Source organism: Pteropus medius, unplaced genomic scaffold, assembly GCF_902729225.1.
Source record: "Pteropus medius unplaced genomic scaffold, Ma_sr-lr_union100, whole genome shotgun sequence".
Classification (NCBI taxonomy): Eukaryota; Metazoa; Chordata; class Mammalia; order Chiroptera; family Pteropodidae; genus Pteropus; species Pteropus medius.
Genome location: NW_024351731.1, coordinates 153929 through 178279, shown reverse-complemented (window position 1 = coordinate 178279; position 24351 = coordinate 153929). Strand labels below are relative to the sequence as shown.

At 51.9% G+C, this 24351-nt stretch overlaps 1 protein-coding gene across 2 annotated transcripts in view; it reads left to right on the top strand.

Moving 5' to 3' along the window:
* Positions 1-24351, top strand: part of ASAP1 (ArfGAP with SH3 domain, ankyrin repeat and PH domain 1) — a 294496-nt gene that overhangs the window by 265427 nt on the left and 4718 nt on the right. Inside the window, exons 25-29 of one of the 2 annotated variants that reach the window (XM_039845874.1) lie at positions 7757-7927; positions 15300-15369; positions 17530-17588; positions 21184-21674; positions 23574-23696. In XM_039845874.1, the coding sequence (XP_039701808.1) occupies positions 7757-7927; positions 15300-15369; positions 17530-17588; positions 21184-21362 (479 nt within the window). In that variant the 3' untranslated portion in view covers positions 21363-21674; positions 23574-23696. The remainder of the gene's footprint in view (positions 1-7756; positions 7928-15299; positions 15370-17529; positions 17589-21183; positions 21675-23573; positions 23697-24351) is intronic. The other variant, XM_039845875.1, reaches the window with a different exon arrangement.

The window sequence follows — 24351 nt, the reverse complement described above, 5'->3', positions numbered from 1 at the left end:
GGTGGTGCCCTGTGCAGACGATTCCCCTCTATTTTTCTCATCCCATTCTGTTGAGCTGATAGACCCACTTACATGAAAACAAGGGTGCCTCGACTTTGTCACTTGGGTCACTCATCTTCCATGGTCAGCAAAGCAGAGGTCTCTGCTTGCAGCAGAAGTCATTTCCACACCGGGAGTGCAGGGGCTTGAAGGATGATGGCTTCTGGGGAGGCAGAAAGAGACAGTTAGGATAGAGTTTGGAAGAGAATACAGAGGGGCACAGTAGAAAGATCATTCTGAATCTAGTTCAGGACTATCTTCCAGAAACTCCAGCTGCCTCATCAAAATGCAGGGACGTTTGACTTAAATTGTCATCAAGCAAAGCCGCCCATCAGAGTTGGAAGACTCAGTAATTCAGAACCCCAGACTCACCACCCTGAAGCCATGGACAGATACAATTGCTGCCTAACCCCTCCTCATGTGAGATCCAGTAAGGTTAAATCAGAGGCATAAATACAAGTACGCAGGGTTTCTCACTGGTGATCAGCCCCTTCCCCCGCCCCTACTCTACGTGCATTAAGACCAGACGTTCTCCAGGCCTGCCAGGATTGGTTTGTCTTTCATCTTTAAGCTAAGATTATGTCGTAGAACCAGGATACTGCAGAGTGAGAAGGATGCTTAAAAATTAACGCGTTCTACAACCCATCACACAGCGAAGGGAGCTGAGCCCTGGAAAGCCTAAGGAACTTACTTCCGGTCACACAGTGGCTGGAATAGGACAGAAAATTAAAGCGGGCCTCAGGCTTGTCCAGCCACACCTTCCAGTTTCTTCTTCTCCATGTTGAGGACGATAGTCCATCTCTGCCTTGCCTTCATTACGGAATTGTCGTCAGAATCCGGGGGGAAAATATATGGAGAAAGCATTTTGTAAAATGCAAAGCCCTGAACTACTGTGGGAGACTCTGTGTCGTCAGGCTGTGACTCTAGATGCTTCTAGCACGGCGAAGGGTGAGCAGCGTGAGCCTCGTCTCACAGCACAGGTCCTTGGAAACCGATATTACGTGCTTATCCTTTGTCTGATTTAACTGTTTTTTGAATAATTTTAAGCTATAAAATTGCTGTTTTCTCCTGTGGTTCAATTCTATACCTTTTATACAGCGATGGCATGAACTGGGTCTGGAGATTAGTGAGACGGACAGGAAGCATTTAGCTCAGCGCATGGCGCATAGTAAGTGCCCCGTGGCAGGTACTGCTGCTGGCACTGGGGTACCACACCCCCTCAGCTCTGAAAAGGAGTCCTTTGGGGAATAGGGCCCCGAGAAAAGCCCCCCACGCCTGACAAGGTAGTGGGTGCTTGGAATCATGAAACCAGCATGATGTCAGCTCCTTAACGCAAGGGATTTGCTAAATAAATGAAAGATAAATTCGATCTTAAGAAGCTTGTTTAACTTACTTAAAAGAATTAGCTTCTCAAGCTTTAGAAGCACTAACAACTGATATGCTAATTATAGTTCCTTCCCATGAATTCCTGAAATCAGTCCCCTCCAATCAGGCATTACAGCCCCTCCGACTCTCTCGTGAATACCTGCAGGGGTTAATCCTGCACTCGATATGTATTTTCCTGGTGCGGGGTCCTGCTTCGTTCAGACCCTAGCCCCAGCCTGCTCCGCCAGCAGGCGACTGCACAGAAGCTGCAGCACAGTGCCTGGCATCCTGAGGCCTCCGTAAGTGCGTGTACATGGCCGCTTGGTGACATGGAGAATACCGAAGCAGACGCTACGTCGCCTTCACTTTAGACAAAGAGACCACATACTCTCATTAATCAGAGAACGTAGTTTGAGACTAATAACGCTGTCCAAGGCAGATCGATTGGTGAAGCCAGACCGCGGCCACCTGGGCAGCCGTGAGCCTCCGGGAGCCAGACTTCGGTTCCTCTTCCAAGAAGCCGTCTCTCCCTTGTCCCACTCACGAGACTGGGGCCCTTCCTCCATAATTGCCAGCCCTGTCCTGGTCTCATTTTTTAACATCTTAGCTCATCTTGCTGAGTTTCAGGGTCTTCATCTGAAAAGTAAGGGTTGGCTGTCCACCTTGCTGGGTCCCTGCCCGCAGGACATGAAGCAGTGTCTGTGAAGTGACAGCACGCAGCGAGCAAGCAGTAGATGGGGGGTCTGTCTGGTCCTCCTGCACGTGCTCCCTTCAGCAGGTCGTCCGGGCACTGGGGATGTGGCGAAGCATGGGGACAGCGCTCCTGCTTCTGAGCTCGCACTCCGGTGGGAGGGGGCAGAGGCGTGTGCCCTCGGGGCAGCGCGGGTGGGCTCTAGGGGTGTGAGGGAGAGTTGCTGCTCGGCTCGAAGATTAGAAGCGAGGTGGGGGGGGTGGTCACGGAATCTCGTTTCAGTCTCTCCCAGTCACGAGGCAGAGCTCCTCAGGCGCAGGGGCAGTGAACGAGCTGTCCTTGCACCCCTGGCACAGGGGTGGGGTGCCCTGTCGGTGCTTGTTGAGTGAACGAACAATAGCAAGATCAGTGAGCACATGTCCCAGAAGTACGTGGGCAGCCAGGAGGGGGCGCTCGTGTAAGCCGTCCTGGGGCGTGAGAGTTACCTTGCCCAACGAATACCTACAGAATGTGGGCAGCGTTATGTCCAGACTCAGTCGCGTCTGCGTGTTCCGCACCATTTCTCCACCTTGCATTCTGTGTCAGTCGGGGCAGAGCCAGGAGTGAAAAGGGAGGAGACTCCTCGGGTGTGAAGGTCGCTGGCCATCATGAACATGCGCTCCTGGGTACTCAGACTCGCCTAGGAAATGGTGTCCTGTTCGCAGTATTACTCATATACTGATGACTTTACAATTTCCTGAGTTTTTTTATCTCCTGGGAAAGCAGTCGTTTGAGTGGCTTGATTTTAAAGCTTCCCATAAGCCATCGTTTTTATTCATGTTCAGTTTTTTTTTTTTCTTTTCTGGCCTGTTTTTATCAGTCTCCCCGACCCTTTTTACATCATTGCGCATCTTGGATTGGCCAAGACTGTGGCTGAGTTTTGCCCTCACAGTGGCTGCTGGCCCAGGCTCGAAACTTACAGGGTGCAGAAAGGGAAGCAGACATCCCTGTGGCTTCTTGCAGCAAGACGAGGACGTGGCGGAGTTGTCACAGAGCCAGCCCCGAGCCCCTGAACCTCGTTCTCTTAGTCATCAGCGTCCTGGAAGGAGCTTGAAGGACAAATGAGCATCTAATGCTGCGTTGTGTGTGGCACCATGTCGGAGTCCTCATGGGCCGTGCTGCTGACTCTTGTGGCATCCATCACACTCCACGCCATGTCACGATGCCTCCGTGTTTCCCCACCAGGCTGTGGAGGTGATAATAGCTCCTTCCTGTACGCACATTCCTCACTCAAATCAGCACAGTGTATCTTTATCTGCTTTTTAAAGTAACGTAAACCTTCCACTCTTTCAAGCTCTATGCTACGAAAACCATTAGAAATATGGTAAAGTTTTCATTTGTGTTGTCCAGAGTTATATAACTATAACTTATGTCATTAACACACATGGCGTGGTAGAATATATAAATCATACAGACGGTTGCTTTCAAAGATCATCAGAATAATTTTAAAGCCATCTTCTGGGTCTTGCTTTTTTCTTTGCCGTGTCAAAGATGTACTTTTATTTGGTCTCCCAGCATGGAAAACCAATGAGTTTTCCGTTCTTCTAAGAACCAAAAATGTGGGAACGTTGTAAAAGAATCCCCAATACTTGCACCAGGAATTACTCCCTCAGGAAGGAAGGCAGAGCGCGGCGCTGAGGCCAGGCAGAGGCGCTGTTCGGCCCCCTGACGCTCAGGAGGAAGCGGGGGCCCAGGGCCAAGAGGGTGGGTGGGAGGGACCTCGGGCTGAGGCTACTTTGAGCTGACCCTTCTGCGGAGGAGGTGAGGGGACAGGCTCTTTTCCGAGTTCCCAAGCAGGGAGGACACGGTGCCACCCACAGGAAGAGAAGCAGAGTGCTTCCTGTCAAGGCTGAGAGCCTGCTGTCACAGTCGGAGTCACTCGCTGTGACTGGTCAGCGTCCTCAGCTCCCTGAGCCTTGAGTCTCTTCACCCTAAAATAAATGCCCCTGATCACAATATGCCTTTATAAGGCGAGTTCTAGGTAAGGGTATGAATCGCCTGAGTGTCAGGTCGGGCACACCATACTCCCAGGGAGTGGCGGCTCTGGGGAGTCCAGGAAACGGAGGAGGAGGCTGAGCAGGAAGCGTGCGACTGTGACTTTAGGGATGGGCTTTTTTGATCCCTGTATTTCACTGTAGGTGAATGATTCTCCCGGCCGTCTGAGGGTAGATTTTCCTGGTCGTTGAAGATGCAGTCCTCTCTGGCGAGGTTTTCCTCAAACTCCCTCTGTAGTCCAGGACTGTAGTGTTTTCCCATCAGGGGGCTCTAGTGACAGAGGAAACGCCAGGCCTACGAGGGCCTCCGGAAGTAGCTGCAGCCTTTTAGGAGTCTGAATGGGGCCGGGGAGTGGGGACCAGGCCTCTGCCTGCAGCTGCCCGGGGCTGCCTTGCGGGCAGAGGCCTCTGAGGTGCAGTGTCCTCAGGCACCCGGGCTCCCCGAGCTCTGGCCACAGGCCGGGCCCACTCTGGAGCTGTCGCCCTCAGTCAGAGGCCTCTCCGAGCTGATGACATTAAGGCGCTCGTGGCAGCACAGCTCGAAGGGTTCAGTGGGGACCATGAGAGTCAAAGGCGTGGCAGACTGTCCAGATGGAGTGACCAAGAGGCCGCTGTTGGAGATGCAGACAGCGCCCCAGGCCTGCGAACCCTCGGGAAGAGCTGAGGTACAGTCTGCTGAGAGAGGACCTTCGATCAGTTTAATGAACCTCAGTGTTATTTATAGCCTCTTTGGAAGACCAGACCCATACTTTTAAGAAAAAGAATTAGAAGATAATTTGACATAATAGCCAATATTAGTGGCAAATGTGGTTTGGGGCGTTTTCTGCTTATTTCCACAGGCCCTGGCAGAGTTAAGGGGATAAAATTGGCTCTTCGAAGGCTTCTCCCCGCCTGTTAATCTTGCCTTTCACTCCTTTTTGAGTTTGTTTGATACCGTTTGTTCTTTTTTATTTCATTTTGTTTTAGCTTTCCTTATCCTGCCGTAATTGCTTCTTTCCCATCTGAGCCAGTACTCAGATTTATTTTAAATAAAACATCCCCTTTAGTGCTTAGAGATAGTTACTCATTTTGGAAGTCTTCTGAGCTCTTTGACTCTTAAAAATATTTGGGTCTGCTTTCCTGCAGTCTAATGCAGTGTTTGTCCTTCAGCCTGTTTTGACTCGTGCCCGACAGGCTAAGACGATTTTGTGGCATCTTCCTTTCTGTCGCTTCTATTACAAAGCAGTAGGTGGCTCTGTGTGTGTGTGTTCTCTATGAAATTAGATTAAATTTTAAATGTTCCTTTTCAGACTTAACACTGTCCCTCCCTATTTTTTCTCTCTGCCCCTGGTTTTTGATCAGTCATCCTAAGTGAGATACAGTGTCTTCCTTAAGAATCACTAGCCTTAAAACAATAGAAGTAGCAGTTTATTCATCCATTTATTTAATATTAAATTACTCAATTAAACCTACTATAATATACACCAGGCCAGAGACCAGCCTAGCCTGACAGAACCCACAGCCTGGTGAGGGAGACAGGCAATATGCACATAAAGGAAAGTAATTACAGGTTGTAATAGCTGATATGAAGAAAGTATGTAATGACACGTGGAACTCTAATCCCTTCATTTTTTGAAATGATGACTCAAGAGGCTTGGTTGTGCCTGGTTTGTGGTTACAGGATGTCTCTGTTCTGATCCTTCCTGAAGCTGCATCCACACACAGCTTTGCCTAGAGACACAGCTCCAAGCGTTCTGTCTTTGGCGGGTTTTGTTTCCAGGCGGGGTTTGGAACGGGTTGAATGACCTTTCAGATGCAGTGCCTCAGCAAGTCACTAGGTGGCGGTAAAGGTGAACTTGCTGGAGAAGCTCATCATTGTCTATCATCCATTCTCCATTTATTTCCAAGAGGAAAGTTCCACTTCCTAATACGGAGCATCAGTGGTGGTTTTTCTAGGGTGCTAAGTGCGGGAAATACTGCCCTGGCTTTCAGGAACAGCAGCATCGTGTGATGGGGTGAGCGCCTCACTGTCCCAAAGACCTGCATTGCTGTGCTGGCTCCGCCCCTTGTGGCTGTGTAACCTTAGTCACGCCAAGCCCCCTCTTTCCTGGCTGCAAAATGGGGCTCGTAACAACCAACCCATATACCTGCTGGGGTGGTTACGAAAAATCAAGGGGAATAGCATATGCAGACACACTTGGAAAACTGCAAAGCACTATCCAAGTGCTAAGGTGATTTTATTGTTAAAAAATAAAATAGTTTCTGAAATTGCAGTGGCTGGTGCTATAATTAGGTGTTGATTTGGGGCAATGGTAGGGCTTCCATCATGTGTCCCATCATAGGACTGAGAGAATAAAGTATATAGCCAGGGCCACTTAATCCTAAAGCAGATGATGATTTTACTGAGATTGACCAGTAATTGATTTTACTGAGATTGACCAGTAATTGATAATATTAACGCTTACTTCACCAAGAAAGGAAGCCAGCAGTAATCAAGCTTTTCTTTCAATACGCAGAATGTAAAAAGCTCTTTTGGAGCCTTTCCGGGTCATCAGGTACCTACCGTCCTGTGTTAAACATTTGGTGTGGCAGTGTTTTTAGCTTTTTTTTTTTTTTTTTTGTTGCCTTTTAAAAAAAAAAACATTCTTTTAATGCTTGTGGAAGCAGTTGTCCAGGAACACGGAACATGTACTTTGGTGATAACCATAAGGAGATATTCATCAAAGTGCCCAGTATATAGATCCTAGTACACACCAGCCACCTTAGCGTCACTTTGCATAAACAAAACTAGTAACATGTATACTCCTCTTGTAACAGCTCTTGAAAACAAACCCTTTTTTTTTTCTTAAAACATCAGTTCAAAGAAGTCAAAACTTTTACAGAAACAGTTTGTGTGTGTGTGCGCGTGTGTGTGATAATGTTAATAGGATTACTGCTATCCTGTCTTTACGTCTGGAGAAAGTCGAGTCTTTTTTTTAAATCTACAGAAATCAGTGTCTAATTTATACAGCTTGTTCAGGCTTTCATTATATAGGTGGTTTATGATTTCTAGAATAATTCAGAATTAGAGGAAAAAAGAGTTTTGGGATTTCTCTTTTTTCTAAGTAACTCTGTACATTAGATCCTTTATTATTTATAATCATTTTTTCGAAAACGAAACCGTCAGGCAAAGTTTGCTGACTACAAGAAAAAGTCGTAGCGGAAAGAAAAATCCTGTTCTGTGAACATTGATGTTTCAGCCTGTGGCCCATTGAGGCTTCAGCCTGTGCTCTGCTCTTTCTCCATTGATTTTGGTGGCTGTGTTGTGTGCCTTCTCCCTCAGTAGATTTTACCATGATTCCAGTGACTAACTGGTTTAAAGTGTGCGTGCTTTATTTTTCCCGTTGTGCCCGAATGACCTAAATGCATTAGCATGCCATGTTCACTGGCATTTTGTTCCTTAAAAGCACATACTCTCGTCTGTTGTATTTTTCTGTAAAGAGCATTCTTCTAACCCCGTTTGTGAGTTACCGCGTTGATGGCGTTGGCCACCTCCAGCCTCGTGCTTCTGTCCCTGTGTACCGTACCAGCTCTGGTGCGGCAGTGACTGCATACCGGCTATTCTGTGAGACTGGGATTAACCTTCCTGCCCCGTTCAATTCCTTTCCAGGTCCAACTGGCCCACCTTCAACACTCCCTCTAAGCACCCAGACCTCTAGTGGCAGCTCCACCCTGTCCAAGAAGAGGCCACCTCCCCCACCACCCGGACACAAGAGAGCCCTGTCTGACCCTCCCAGCCCACTACCTCACGGGCCCCCAAACAAAGGCGCAGTTCCTTGGGGTAAGTCATCCTCAAGTCAGGGCCATCGCTGCCCAGGGCCAGGCAGTGCGTGGGGCTCAGCGGGCAGTGGACACTTGACACATTCAGCAGACGGACCAGACCGCACCCACGCTGGAGTACGCATGAGTCTGACTGGACTGCCTCTTAAGGCCAGGAGACATTTTGGAAAAGATTTAGGACCATTTAAAAACTGTAATAATAATAAGGCACTGAGCATCTCCTATGCATCAGACACTGTGCTAATCAGCCTTCCACAAAATCTCATTGCATCACAGTAGCGACTCTGTGAGATAGTGTCAGCCTCACTGACAGATGAGGAAAAGCAAAGCAATTCATTCCACTCACAACAACCAGAACGATCTTCGTAAAAGATAAAATACACGTAATCACTTCACCCTACGCTTCAGATAACTGCAGACTGCTTACCCCGGACCGAGAGCGCCCTGCCTGGGCCGGCTCCTCCCTCCCAGCCCCTTTACTGCCACACGAGCCCCCTCGTACTTCTTGGGTGCACCGGGCTCTTGCCCTCTGGGGCCATCCCGTCCCTTCAGCTCTGCGCTGGGAGAGGCTGGCTGCCTTTCGTCCTGCTCAGCTTGCACGTGCATCTCCTCGCCGGCCTCCCGAAAGGCCCGTCCTCGCCCATTTCCTCCAGAACTCCTCAGTTGAGAAGTATTTAGTGTTTGGTGTTTTTGGTCTCTCTAAGCTCCCAGAGAGCAGGGACCGCGTCTGTCTCGTTCTCTCCTGTGTCCGCAGGGCCTAGAATCCAGCGGTGCACAGCAGGTGTTCAGTCATCACCTGAGAAGAAATAAACTTGCACAGAGTTAGTTAGTTGAACCACTTGAGTGACACTGAGTACAGATCACAGATTTCCATCCACAAGGAACATGATTTCCATCTTCGTCTACCTTCCTGGTTCACCAGAACTCCTCACTGGTCTGTCAACAATTTAAGTCAAGAACAGGTGTCTCCCCAGTGCCCAGCAGGGCCCTGGTCCACAAGGGGCTCGCAGGCCGTTGCTGGATGAGCAGGCTAGGTCGCCTCCTTTTAGTGAGTTTCAGTGTGAATTTTTTTATTTGTTTGTTTTTGAATCATAACCGATAGGTAAATCGGCCAAATGCTTTTAAAGGCCTCATCAAATGTCCATATCAGGTGTTCTGAATTTTTGGAGTTTGGGGGAAAAGCCATACTGATTGGCATACCTCTCTGTCACCTGGCCCAGATGCCATAGTGTGTGTGCGAATACGTCAGTGTGTTTAGCCTTCACTCAGCATCCTATGTGCCTGTTGATGGGGCTTCTCGGCCCATATACCCCAGGAGCTCATGGGCTCGTGAGGGAGGCAGACGGGGAAGCAGCCGAGTGAATGTTCTTCACTGTGAGGGTTGACACGTTAACCAGACACTTTGGAAATGCTGAAAAATAGAGCGTCAGACTGCATGAAGCGGCTTCGCAGAGAGGGAGATGTTTGCGGTGGGTGCTAATGAGTTGGTTCCCAGGCGAGAGGACCAAGGGAGGGGCAGTCGGGGACATGGCACACGGCAGCCAGTAGGTCCTGACACCTTTCACAGGCTGTGTTCCAGGACTTCAGGAGGCCCCAGATTTCATCCAAAGGGACTTTCCCTCGACTGACAGTGCATCGATGGTCACAAGTTTCCTGTGCAGGCTCAGAGCACAGATCACAGGGTAACCTTTTCACATTCCACTAAATTTCAATCCTCTAGTTTAATTGGGTCTTATTTCTGTGTAAAGTTTCGAGTGCCTATACATTCACCTTAGAAACTCTACAATTAAATTCACCAAAATTCTGTTTTCTGACTTAAGAATCATCCCTCACTTAGATTTCTGTCACATCTCAGCAGTAGGACTAGCAGCTGGCGTTTTTTTGTTTGATTGATTTGGTTTTTGGTTTTTTGTTAATGGAGCATTTTTTTTACTAAAAATCAAAATTACTACTTTTTATGAGAGTGAGTCAGTGCCACCAGTGAGCTGGGAGCATGCAAGACTCTTGAAGCTGTGGGCACAGGGCCGTCTGCTGGCCTCTCACCAGCTGGAGCCTCCCACGTACACCCAGCCTTGAGGGACAGAAATCAAAATCTATTCCCACCAAAAGTGACAATTGTCCACGTCACAGGCTAGGCGGTAATTCTGGGAGTACCAGGGCCGTGCCTTCTGTGTTGGGGTGTGCACGCGTGTGAGGTGCACGTAAAGCATCCACAGACAGATTGGCGGCAGGCACGTGCGTGCCCACAGCGGGCTTCTTATCGGGCAGGTTGAAGTCCTCTGGTCCTGGTCTCGAGCTTTCTGTCGCATGATCACTGCATGGTTTTATCCCCCTGTCTCCTGCTGACGCTGTGTTCCAGACGCCAGGGGTGGGGGCCAGACTACTTATGAATGAAGCACGTGGGGTGTCCGCCTCCACGGCAGCATGTATGATGCCCGTCGCCTCCCCCCGTGAACCCATCTCGCCAGCCTCCAGGGTTCCCCTAAACCGCCTTGCAGTGAGGGCCTTCGGACTGTCTAAGATCAGGCCCAGGGCCCAGGGCTGGACATGAGAGGCGGTCCAGGCATGGCCTCGTAGCTCTCCCCAGGCCTCACCTACCGACCCCTGAAATGGGACGTGCCTGTCACATCGAGGTGCACCAGGTTCCCAAAGTACATTCTTTCCCCTAAGATGGGACTTTGTTCATAGCATGACCTCAGCCTAGAGCATTCTACTCATTTGTGTTAATCCTTAGTCATTGTTGCAGATCTGCTCTCCAAGAGCCTGCTAAAAGGCCTTGCCCTGTCCAGCCACCACCCCTCCCCCACTGTCGTTCCCTCTGGCCCGGGACTGTCACCGTGCTTCTGTGTCTCTCTGACTTTCCCAGCGCATTGCGACATCCTCACCAGGGTCTATGCAGCTTCTGTCTCCATAGAGCAGAGTGCTCCCCTGTGGACCCCACGTCACGCCTGGATTCTAATCCAGCTCTGCCACTTGGGAGCCCTGTGACTTTCAGCAGGTGTTTTCGAGTTGTTCCATACCTCAGTTTATCCAACTGTAAAATGGGCTGGTTAATAGCACCTACCTAATTCTTAACGCAGTTCCACAGGGTGGGAAATACTGGGACTTGACTTTAATTAAGGGTACAGCCTCAGAAAGGTGAAGTCGCCTGCCCGGCCTCTCCCAGACGGTAGTGGGGATCCGGTGCACCGCCTCCCGTCCGTGCCCTGCTGGGCGCAGCACGTGATGCTGTTGGCCATTTCCTATCCCGGAGTTGTTTCTCTGCCTGTGAAGCAGGCATGGGAAGGCAGCCCAGAGGGTGCTCACTGCACCCGCTGTGCCCCCTCGCCCATCGGCGGCACGGCACCCTGGCGTGCAGGATGGCCGCTCCGCGCTTTCTGCCTGCCAGAACCGCAGCGTCCACGGCACCCAAAATAGCCCAGGCATCACATGACAGAAGTCCCGCTCCTGTGATGAATGCAGCCATCTGTCTCAGGAGATGGCGAAGGCAGGCTTTTGATCAGAAAACAAATAGGCCTGTGGGCAGATCTGGGTTTTGTGGGGACTTTGATTTTTGAAGTGGCATGTCATTAAATCTCACCTTTGGGGATGAAATAATTTGCTTATAACCTACTTTTAAAAGACCCACACATTTTAACATGATTTAAATAAAGCTAACGAGGAAATGAGGGCAGAGGGAGGATGTAGGTAGCAGAGTAAGATGACGTCCAACAGTGTGATCTCTTCACAAAATGGGCAACATAAAATTACGCAGGGTGGCTGAAAAGGGGCCCGGGGTTTGACAGTGGGGTTCTTACAGGTAGGAGCAAAGGAGAAAGCACAGCTAATCATCGGTTCATGGTGGCCATAAGGCTAATCTTCCCCTCACGCTTGACAGTCTTGTAATTAATACACGAGAGCAGTTCCCCCGGGACTTCGATCCTCTGGCAGAGATTCAGAGAAGTGTCCACAGCCCACGCCATGGGAGACTGGAACGTGCCCCGAGCTCATTCCAGAAGCCCGGGTTCTGGTCCGGGTTCTACCCGTGCCCGGCTCAGTGACCTGTGAAAATCACATCTCTGGCCACTGGGACTTAACATTACACGAGCTTCTAATTGGAAGTAGTATTGGCTTGCAAAGGAGCCTTTGGTTAGAAATTTCCTTAATCTTCCTTTTTCTTGTATTTCCCGGTGTAATTTCACGTCTGCTCCCCCCACCCCATTTTGCATGAAGTTCTAGAAATAATAGTGGCTGCCGCCGCTGCTCGATCATTTGCCGGATACCAGGTGCTATTCGCTTGCTCATGTGTTGTCCTGTTTAGACATCGCTGCCACCCTATACGATGGGGACTGTCACTGTCCCTGGTTTACTGGTAAGGAAATTAAAGCATGGAGAAGTCAGACAACTTGAATCAGTCACAAATCCAGGGACTTAAGAGCTAGTATTTGAACCCATTTCTGACTCTGAGGCTCATATGATTACCGACTATTCTGGAAGATTCCTGGAGACGCTGTGCCAGTCACTGCACGGCCAGTGCCCGCCTGTCTTTCCACAAATTCTTGGCCCCCAGCTTCTGAGCTATAGTAACTGGCCTCAAGTCTTGGCCACAATTTTCTCAGTTGCCCGCCCGCTTCAGCTCCTCTTACAATCTGTACGTGATACTGGAGTCTTTTTCTAAATTCCACAGAGGGAAAAAAAAGGGTCGAGCTGCTTCCATGTTTTTGCTCCTCCCTCCAATATCATTCTCAGAAATTTTTCTAAACCACACTTTTCTTCTCAGGCATGGCAGGTGGCCCTTGCCTAGCTGTGAGCATGACAGGATTCTTATCTGCCGGTCCACAGGTGCTACCCACCCAGGTGTGTGAGGGATCCAGCTGAAGGCAAAGAGCGGCGGAGTCAGCGTTGTCCTGTCTCCAGGCACCTAGGAACTGCTCCGGTCTGGGCACTAGACTAGAAGGTGGGGTTGCAGGGCGAACAAGGCAGAGTCCCTGTCTTTGAGATGCTCACTTATTGAGTAAATCATCATCATTTCTGTTACATTCCCTCAAACAGCTATGAGAGATACTAATTACCACTCGTGCTGTGCTCCCTGTGGTCCAGCATTATGCTCCGTACTCCAGAGTTCATCTCGTAGTCCTCACACTTGTCAAGTGGAGTAGGTACTGTCATTTCCATTCTATAGATGAGGAAACTGGGGCTCTGTAGAAAAAGCCACGTACTCCAGACTCACACCCACTGGTTAGTGGGGCGGCTGGAATTCCACGCCATGCCCGTCTGGCTCCAGAATCTGCACTCTGAGCCATCGCTCTGTGATCGGTGGTTGTGGGCACAGAAGAAGGGGAGGGAGCAGTCGAGTCTGGCTAAGGAGGAATTCTCGGAAATTGACTTGGGAGGTGCGTAGGAATTCACCAGAAGTGCAGGGAGGAGGAGCAGAAGGAGCGAGTGACAGAGGCATAAAGGACACACAGTGTCTTTGGAAGGTGGAGGGTAGTCTTGTGTGGCCAGAGAAGGCGATTAAATGAGAGCGCTGGACGTTGGGGCGCGTGTCAGGCCATGGCCCGTGGCAGGATGGCTCATCTGTGTGACAGCAGAGGGAGCAGCCACACGCAGAGCCAGGGGCCAGTTAGCAGCCCTGACGGTCCCACACGTAGCGAGGTTAAGAATCACTGGTTTGGAATGCTTCCTGCCTGGAAGGGAAACTCACAGATGTACCGGCTTCTTCCCCGAATGTACTTCCTGTGACATTTTGATTATTCTGGCTCATTTAAGCCTGAAAGTTTGAGATTTGGTGTCCATCCTGGAGACACGCACTGAGTACCGAGCTGAGAGGAAACGCCCACCTTTAAGAGACCCCAGCTCTGGGGGTTTCGTGAGCGGCTGCCGAAGAAGTAGGGCACTGAGTCACAGGCCCTTGGGAACACATTGAGGATTTGAAAGAGTGTCTTACTAAGGTCAAGCTGTATTTGAAAGTCTTTGGCCCTGATAAAGCCAGGTTAGCTTGTCCCTTCTCAAGTCAGTGTCACAGAACGTTCTGTCCGGGAGCCTGTCCAAGCCATCCTAGCTCTCTGCCAGTCTCTCCCTATCCAGTGGGCTCCGTGGGACAGGAGGTAACAGGATGGGGTTGTTTGGCACAGACCCTCACTGCAGGCTGCTCAGCTTTGTGTCCCAGCTCAGAGCCTTCCCAGCTATTTGACCTCAGGCTTCCCAGTGTGTTTCTTCCCATGTGAAACAGGATGACGATATCATGTATCTCATAAAACGTAATTGCTGTGAGGTACTTAGCACAGCACCTTACAGTAAGTACTCGATAAACGGTAGTTGCCATCGTTAACGATTTTGGGGGGGCCGTCCTGAAAAGCACAGAGACTTGTGGGCAGGACTTCTAGGTGCATCATCTAAGCACGTGACCTACAGCCATTCGTTCATGTGACCTCATTTGAGGGTAACACATGAGGAGAACATTAGGGCAACGGTCGGGTGCCATGGAGCGGACACACGGCGGTGAGCATGCTCAGCCCTGTCCTGTTTCTGAGCCTCCCAGCCTGTCCCTTCCCAGTGCCACCCGCGACGTGTCATGGGTGTCCAGGCAGCAGAGGGAAGGGGTCCGCCAGAGGAGGACACTTGGTTCAGAGCATTCATGGGAAGGGCAGCAAGGAAGTGGTCGGGAGCCCCAGCAGCAGCTGCAGGTCCCAGGGGATTCCCCCGGGTGCCGGGCAGCTTGTCCCCAGGACTGCCCGGTCCTCCTCTCGCCATGGAGGGGTCACAGAGGAGCCCACGTTTATGCTGGCCAGTCCTCCACCTCCCGGACGAAGCACGCATGTCTGGTTCTGCCGCTCCCCGGAGAGAGAGTGCCGCACTGTTCAGGTGCCATGTCCCCAGAGGGGACTTTCCCTGCCCCTCTGGCCAGGTAGGTTTGGGGCACGCTTTCCTGGCAGGGCACCCAGCGCTATTCAGCATCCATCTCGTCACGTGACAGCATAGTTCACACGGGCACATTTCTCAGGCCACACCAGAAACTCTGCGAGAGCAGTGACATTTTGTGTTTCCGTGCCTCCCGCTCCACGTCCATACCTCGCACACAGTAGGTGCTTAATAGCTGTTAGTGTTTGAATGAGTGACGCGTGAGTAAGTGGCCGAGGGCCGTGCCCAGCAGGCGGCCAGTGCCACCCGACTGAACGTACACACAGCTTGTGGCGGGGTGGGGTGTCTCTTCTGGGTCCGGTTCCCAGAGGGTAGCCTCCTGGTGTGGGGACCTCTGGGTGAATCGATGCACGCTGTTCTGGCTTGAGTCTTTTAAATTCCTCCCTGGAACCTGAGGGGTGCCTGTCTGCCAAGCCCATATCCCCAGTTCCCTGCCTGAAGATGCAACTTCTTACCTTCGATTTCCCCTGTAGGTAACGATGTGGGTCCATCGTCATCAAGTAAGACCGCCAACAAGTTCGAGGGACTGTCTCAGCAGTCAAGGTAAGCCAACTCTGTCCTTTGGGGCTGACGGTTGCAGTGGCAGAATTACGGAAATGGGTGTGAGCGGCTCTCTGCCCCGAGCGTCGCCCGCCAGCCAAGGCTGGTTTCGGGACGAACTCCGTTTGCTGTCAGTTTGCAGTTTACCCCTCATTGCTGAGCCAGAGTCTGCAGCTGAGCCTGGCGCAGTCTGCAGGCCGCGCATGCGGCTGGCACGGGGCACCATCCGGGCTCCAGGTGGGGACAGACCTCACTTCCCTGGTGATCGCAGAGTCTGTCCGAACGAGTTTTCGTGTTTAACTTGTCAGTGAAGTCGTTTTTTCCTGTGACTGTTCGTCTTGACTCCATCTTGAATCAAAAGCTAGTCCTCTGGGAAACCCAAATAGCCCAGAGATTTTCAAACATAAAATGTGACTCTTTCTAAGTTCCCTGTTTGTAAGATTTTTTCCGGCTGAGCTAGAGGCAGCGTTCCTTTCTTCCCGCCCTTCATGGAAACAGGACGCTTTGGAACATGTTCTGTGGGCAACGTCTTATCCAGTCCCAATGCAAAGGATATTCTCGAGAGTTGGGATCCTAGATAAGGACACAAAACGCCACTTCTGGACCCAAGACCTTAGGCAGAAAGTCAGCTGGCGTGTGGGCATTGCTTTCCAGAGTTTAGCAAAGATGTTTTTTAAATCTTCATTTCTTTAATGCCACTATCTTACTTGGTCTCTACAGCCCCGTGGTGTGGTAGGCCCCATATTATTATGCTCAGTTTTATGGATGAGGACACTGGGCCCCCAGAGACTAAATGCTGGCAGATCTCAGAGCCGGACTCAAACCCGGGCTTCTCCAGGCTCCTCATCCCAGGGGCTCCCTGGTGCCCTGCCCGTCATTCCCACGCAGTCCTCTCCAGCCCTGCTCTGGGCACTCAAACTGACACGGAGAGAGCGCCCACAAAATTTCTTTTTTTCCAGTGAGATCGAGCCCCCCGTGTGTGCGCGTGCACGCACACACGTGCAGTGTAGACCCCAGGCCTCCGCAAGGCGTTTGCGAACCTCCAGGCCTCAGTCACTTGCTCAGGAACAACACCATGCTCACGTCCGTGATTGGCAGCCGTGTTCCCTGAGAGGAGGCTGAGGCAGGACATGAGAAAAACACCCCAGAAATGTTCAGAGCGGAGGCCCCTGGGCTTACTGTTTCCAGTTTCCCGGCGGTTCATCTCAACTCGGCCGTCCTCCCCTGGCTCAGAGGCGGTGGGATTTCACAGGAGCTGAGGAGGGAACCCCTAGGAGCAAGGGCGATTCAGGGCCGGACGAAGAAAACGCGCATGTCTCTCTCTGTGACTCAGTCTTTGTTTGGCTCCTGTGGCTTTTCCTGTTCTTTTTAAATGCAATGAGGGTAGAAGCAGGGGAAAAGCCAGTTCTTAGGACATCAAAGGACAAGGAGAGAGGTGAGGTATGAAAGCGGGATTTTGGCAGGTGCGACTCAGGCACTTGGCTGCTGCTGCGGTTGGGTCTGCAGTGCCGCTGTGTCCTCTGAGAATTATCGTAGCCTTCGTTAAAGGAAAATAATGGGTCACCTGCAGCCGCGGCATCCAGTGGCGGCAGGGGTGGGGGGTTAACATTTGACTATTCAGACGTGGGGCGGACTCTGCTCCGGGGACCCGGGCGTTCTTCCTTGCTCGTTTACCCGTCCTCCAGGAGGAGGAAACGCTTGGGCACATGGAGGCCCGAGGCCCAAGCTGTTTGCCTGGGCTCGGTGAGGGACGTCAGGGCCTGGGTTTGGGCCACTGTTCCTACCACTGACCGGCCGGTCCCTGAAGCTCCACGCACTTCAGCTTCTTTGAGAATGGGACAGTGAGAGTTACATCGTGGAGTTGCCCTTCTGTGTGACACTCCTGATGACCTGCTGTGCCAAGGGTTTTCATCAACATTATTACCCCAGGGAAAAGCTTCCAAGAGGAGGACTTAAGCTTTATCATTGAGAAACACCCTTTCCTGGTTCTTCCCCAGCCAGGCCCACTTTGAATTATGGGAAACAGACTGTAACCTTTTGCTAAAGAAATTTTGAAAGGGTTTTTAGATAATTCTGTAAACACCTATGATTTCCTTGAATAATCTCTCGCTACTGACGTTACAACAATTTGAGACCCTTAAACGATTCTTTCTTGTTGTTCAGCACCGGCTCTGCGAAGACTGCCCTTGGCCCACGAGTCCTCCCTAAACTACCTCAGAAAGGTAAGAATTCTCTTTTTTGTATTCACGTATAATTACAATGTCACTGCGCCCTCCAAGGAGGCAGGGGTTCTGCCTCTTTTGGTCACTGCTCTACCCCAGATGCCTGGAGTGGCCCCTGGCACATAGTAGATGCCCATACATCTTTTTTCAATGAAGAAAGATATTTATATGCTCAGACTTTGTGATTAGCGAAACCTTACTTTTCTAACAAGCACAGTACTCTTTCAGAAGCTACATTATTAGAATTCCCAGGTACCATCCCCCGCCCCCGCCCCCTTTTCAAACGTGATCAGAGAGACCTGGGGACCAGGACCAGCTCTGCCACTTACTAGCTGTGTGGCCTGGGTGGGGGACTCAGAAGCCTCCAGTTCCTCACCTGGAAATGGGGCCAGAATACCTACTTCCTGAGGTTTAATAAGCATGAAATGAAATGATGCTTCGGAAAGCCCCCAGCTAGTGGGTAGCACAGAAATCCTTCTCTGTGGTGGCAAAATAGAGACACTCATACCCTGCAGAGTACAATAAAGCAGTGGCTGCTGCTTCGTGCAGCTGAGACTCTCAGCTCTGACCAAACCTTCAAGGCTGGCCGAGCTTCTCATTTGTCAGGCCAACACGTCCATGAAGAAAACGGTAGTGCTCCCTTCTTTCGCAGTGCTCCGGCTTTAGAGCCGCGGAACCCGCGCCCCCACCACCCCGCAGAAGCACTGGCTTCGTTCCGCCATCCTCACGGAGGCCCCCAAGGCCGCGGGGCTCGCGTTAGGAGCAGGTGGAGCTCGGCGGCCGCTCCGTGGGTTTCCGTGTCGGCCGTGTGTCCTTAGACCCCAGTCCAGGGCTCTGTTCCCTGCTTTGAGTGGAAGTTAAACTAAGGGTCGGAAGGGAGCTGGCATTCGCCACTCTTCCAGCACCTTCCACGAAGCGGCACGTTCGGGGGAGTGTGGCTGGCCTGGCTCCTGTGTAGGACGCGGAGAGGAGTCCCAGGTGGCTGCCCGTTGGTCCTCCGGGGACACCGAGGGAGGCTTCCCCTGGGGCTTTATCTGGACTCGTGGGGGTTTTATCTTTTAACCTCTGTCCAAAGGGCTGTCCTGATCTCACAGCAGTTTGAGCCGAGTGTCCCAGGCGCTGTGCCCTCCTGCCTGCGGTCCCCACGCCCCCATCCCATTCCCGCGCTCTCACGCATGGAGGACGCACTGCCGCGGACTCCGTCCCCCTGCCCATGCAGCTCACGTGCTCACGCACCCAAACCCCAACAGTTCTTCGTCACGTCCTGTGACTGCTGCCACCGTTTCACTGTCCCACATCCCCTTCATGCCCTCCTTCCTCCGGATCACACCTACTGATCTGGCACCTGCGCTGTGTTCTGCTCCTGTGACTGACTCTGGGCCTGACCCCGCCCACCTGGCTGTGGCTGCAGAACCACAGTCAGGATGGCGGTTCCGCTCTGCTTCGTGACCGTGGACCTCAGGCTGCCCTCTGTGCTTAACGTCCCTCCCTCCAGCAGTCCAGTTTGGGGGGAAAGTTTGCTCATCTGCTCTTCAGAATTAAGAATGCAATTCAGAAAGGACTTTTAATTGGAGAAGGAAAAGCACAAAACCAGCTGGGAAATGACATAGCAAAGGTTGGGCAAGCTCTCTTCTTCTTTGTTCTTCTAATTATAAAAGTAATATATATATTCTAGAAGATTTGGAAAATATAGACAAGCAAAAAGAACAAAATCCAAACCACCTGAAGTCTTATCACCAAGATAAACAATTAGGTATATTCTCTTAGTTTCTCCCCTGTGCTTTTTTGTTTAAGTTTCCATTCAAGCTGATTTTTTTTTTCACACGATGAGCCAGAAACATTTCCCATAACATGAATTGCCTGCAGTGTGCCTTTGCTGGCTGCATAGTATTCCGTTGTCAGGTGCCGCGATCTGTCAACCAGCCTCCGCTATTGAACATTTACCGAGTTTGCCATTTTTCTGCTATAAACAGTGCCATGCCAGACATCCTAGCACAGACACCTCGGTGCCTAGCTTTGGATTTTTTTTTTCTAGAATAAGTTTCTAGAATCAGAGGTGCATGTCTTGAGAGTGTGGACCACCCAGAACTCTCTCAGTGTTTCCATTCCCCCATACATGTGGCTCACAGCAAGGCTTTCCAGCCCACTGCCTCTGGGGGTCCCCTGTCGCCGCCTGCCTCAGACTTCTGTCTACTTAGTTCCAGACTTCCAAGAAAGGACTCCAGTGGGCCTGCGTTAGCTTTCTGAGCCATATCAGCCGAAGCGTGGGGCCAGCCCCTGAGCAGGGCACCCTGGCATTTGAGTTCCTAGCGAAGGTGGGACTGGGCGGGCCCAGAGCAGAAACAGCCACAGTACAGCTTGCGACGGTTTACAACACTCAGGTTTAGCTTGCTTTCTTTTTTGATATTAAGAATATCTTTCCAAACATGTTGTGTTTTTAAGGCGACAGTCTTTGTTTTACTCACTCAGAGTGCCTTAGTCAGTGGTTTTCTCGCTGAGCACATGACTTTGTGTTTGGCCCTTGCGCCAGGAGCCAGAGTTACAAGAATAAATAAAAATATAAAGCTTGGCCTCAAGGAGCCCTGTCTCCCAGTAATGATAAGAATACTCTAATGTAATGCTCAGAGCCTGCCAGGCCCTGTTGGCAAATCTTTGCCGATAGTAACGCCTTTTAGAGATGAGGACGGTGAGGCACCACGAGCTTGTGTCATTCGCCCAAGGTCGTACAGCTGGTAAGTGGCGGAGCTGGGGTTGGCGACATATCCTTAGTGTCCTGAGTCCTGGGCAGAGCTGTGGGAACCGTTCAACAAGCTGTAGCATCCTCGAGCTGTGGAGTACGACGCAGCCGTCAGAGAATAAGGGGGGACTGACTTAGAAACTCCCAAATGGATCAATGGGGGGAAAAAAAACAGTTGCAGAGAGCGGCTACTGTGATCTCGTGTGTGGTTTTTAGAAGATATTTCCATGAGCACACATTACCTGTGTCACGAAAATGTGGTCGAAGGCAGTGGGTGGCAGAGAAAATACTTTTTATTTCTTATGTAGTATGTGAAGCATAAACTATAGGGAGCGAATACCTTCTGATACAGCCCCACAATGGGACAGAATGTAACAGTTAAAACTGTCGTGCTAATACAGGATTTCTTAACATGCTAAGTACTCGTAAAATAGTATATCGATACAAGCAGAAAAAAGTTTTATCTATGGAAAATATATAGAAAAGTCAAGCAGAACATATATCAAAATACTTAAAATGGCCTCATTTGGGTGATAGGCTTATGGAAAACTTGTTTTAACTCTATACTTTCTAATTTTTCTCTAATCTGCATTATGTTTGTAGTTGCAGGTTTTTGTTTTAAAGTCTGGATTAGTTTGGACATCCTGTTCTTACGTAACTGAGGCATAACATCGTGAACGGCGATGCGGATGCCTCCAGGCTTCCCACTTCCATCTCTCTAAAAACGGGCAGTGTGCGCCTGGGTCTGGCCCACCCAGGTGCTCGCTTTAGGCCGGTTCTCTTTACCGTGGCTGTGACGGGAGGGAGCGGCGCTTCCTTCCGTCCGATGACCTCGCTCTTTGTGGTTGCTCCCCACAGTGGCACTAAGGAAAACGGAAACCAGCCATCATCTCTCCCTGGACAAAGCCAGCGCCCCACCCGAAATCTTCCAGAAATCGTCACAGTTGGCAGAGTTACCACTAAAGCCACCACCTGGAGACCTGCCCCCGAAACCCACCGAACTGGCTCCCAAACCCCAAATTGGAGATTTGCACTAAATAAGAACTGCCCCAACCCCAAGCTGGGCACCTGCCCCCCAAACCCCAGCTCTCAGACCTGCCCCCAAGCCCCAGATGAAGGATCTGCCTCCCAAACCGCACCTGGGAGAGCTGCTGGCAAAGTCTCAGCCGGGAGACCTGTCGCCCAAGGCTCAGCCGCCCTCCGACGTCGCCCCGAGGTCACACCCGGCGGATCTCTCCCCAAACGTGCCGGCCCGAGACGCTGTGCACAAGCAAGCCTCTGAGGACCCCAACGACCTGACACCCACTCTGCCCGAGACGCCCGTCCCACTGCCCAGGAAGGTCAACACGGTGAGTGGCGTGCAGTCAGGCTCTGGGGGACCCTGCTGCACCCCCAAACCTGGTGGGAGGGTGTGTGCTGTGCTCATGTGGACAGCGGCAGCTCGTCCCCTGCCGGCTTGGGCGGGCCGGGCACTGGGAGGCGCGGGGCTGCTGCTCTGCAGCACAGGCCTCGGCTGCAACAGCCGGGCTTCAGGACCCGCCCGCCAGGCCCGCCGTGCCCACCAAGCCCGCCCGGCCCCGGCCAGCACCCACCTGCTTCAGACCTCCGTGTCCTCGCGTGCAGAAAGGAGCTGAGAGAGTGACCAAGCTCACGGGCGAGCGTCGCCTGGCTGGCACCGCAGACGCGCTCAGCGAGCAGCTCTCCTCGCTGGGAGCCTCAGGGATGTGACTCTTCCTTCCTGGGTCCCAGGACACCCGGTCCCCGCGGGTCCCAGGACACCGGTCCCGTCAGGGCGCCAGGAATCCTGGTCCTCTGCTGCTCCCTGCATCCTCCTGCAGGCGTCGGGGGCAGAGCCCGCAGACTGCTGTAAACATAGGATTTGGCCGACGTCTCACATCCCGTCATCCTCATGAAATGCTTTCTGCTCCACAACACATCAGTTTCATTTTAATATAAAACTGCTTTTCCCCCCAAAAAAAAATCTACTTGGAAAAGCAGTGCTCCAAGAAAGATGCGTGTGCGCATGCGCCCTGCCCACGGCTGCACCCTCACAGGGGCAGTGGCACCCCAGAGGCGGCGCCCCAGGCCGAGAGGCTTGCTTAGTAGGGCTGAAAGGCCTCCCACCACATGTGACAGCCCTGCCCCACGCAGCACTTTATTATGAAAACAACGTTGGGATGGAAGTGTCCCTTCAGCACAAAAGGGACGGAAAGAAACACCCATCTTCCCACGGGTTAGACACCACACCGCCAGCATGGCGGGCGCCTCTGCCCACGGCGGCCACGCCCGAGACCCCAGGCACCGCCGAGGGCCCTGACGCAGATTCTAGTTGGTGCCACACGCTCTGCAGCAGCTTTGTGGTCCTCCCCATTCTAAAGTCACACGCGGGTCTTCTCAGTCGTTCACAGAGCATGACCAAGAAGACCCAGATCAGACACGGCCACACTTCTCAGACCCCACCTGCCCGCCAACCCTGGGAACCAAGCTGCAGAGGGGGGCGGGGTCCTCGGGGTGACCGAGAGAGAAACCCGGGGACCGAGCGGGAAAGTTGTGGGCTGAACCATGTCGAGACGTAGCTTGCTTTTCTTATTACTAATTATTTAATAAGCCGAGTGCCAAAAACATCCTGTAGAAGGCGATTTCCCCATCTCTGTCTTCCTGTTTGCAGAGGACTGGGAGTCCAGCAAATAAAAGCCCAAGTCACATTAGTCAAATATAGAACTTTTCGGGGAACTGCCTAGAACCCTGTCAACCCCGGCTGGCCCTGCCGTGTTCCGCAGCGTGTGCTGCCTGGGCGCTTTGCATGAGGGACTGAGAAATCTGTTTATGCTGCACATTCAGTAGCAGAAGCTGCACATTTTGCTTTACATCATGTTTCCCAAAACCAGTTTTAGACTCTGCTGTCATCTCTGCGAGCTGCCGCCGAGGGCGGGGGAGGCCAGCAGGCTTCGTGTCTCGGCAAAGCCAGGTTTTGATCCCTGCCCGGATTGTTTGTTTTCTGATGAAAATAATGGGTGACACCTGCTCACTGATGCCAGGCTCTATCTGCCCCGATGCTCGGGAAAGGGAGAGGAGCTGTTGTGTCTCGAGACGACACAGTACACGGGCCACCGGGCAGACACACACCCCCCCGTCACACGGCAGAGAAATCGCGGTTTGGGGAGGTCCTGTCACTCGCCCAAGGTCCACGTGTCCTCTCCCCCGCTTCAGCTCCCCTCGGAAGCTCAAACTCAGTTTCTTTCTTGAAGGGGAAAAATAAAGTGAGGCGAGTGAAGACCATTTACGACTGCCAGGCCGACAACGACGACGAGCTGACCTTCTTCGAGGGAGAAGTGATCATCGTCACTGGGGAGGAGGACCAGGAGTGGTGGGTACGTACACGCGCCTTGCTCCCAGCAGCCCTTACACTGGGATCGTCCTTCGCTGTGCTACGTGCCAGAAAATCACTGTGGAGCTTCGAAACCGGGTCAAGAGAATCAGCACATGATGTGTTTGTTTACCCTTGCTCACCGCGACCTGTGAGCCGTGGCCATTTCCTGAGTTTTTAAGTGCAATGCTAAAGTTTAGGAAAGCTAAGCGTGGTGCCTGTGGCACTCGGCTAGTCAGCAGCAGCCACGATGCTGAAGCGTCTCTGAGCCCAAAGCCCGTGTGCCTTACTCACCATGCCACGCTGTCCCACGCCAGGAGGCGGAGACCTGAGTCCCTGCTGGCCAACCAGCACGCCGATCTCAGGCTCAGCCCTGGACCATCTGCAGCTCTCTGTAAAGTGGGGCACAGTGCCTCCCTCACGTGCTTCTAGAAGATTAAATGCGAATATCTATAAAAACTCCTTTCTTATGAATGCCTGCTGCCCGAGTGCCGATAAGGGAGGGCATCGTCGTCCCCACCCTGTGGCCGTCTGGGGATCAGGGCCCCTTGGAAATGCCTGGGTTTAAGCCTCCTCCTGCCCCCAGGGACCCGGTTCTGTCTGCCAGGAAAGGGACCTGTGGTTCGCAGTTGGGCAGAACTTAGGAATGCTCAGAGACA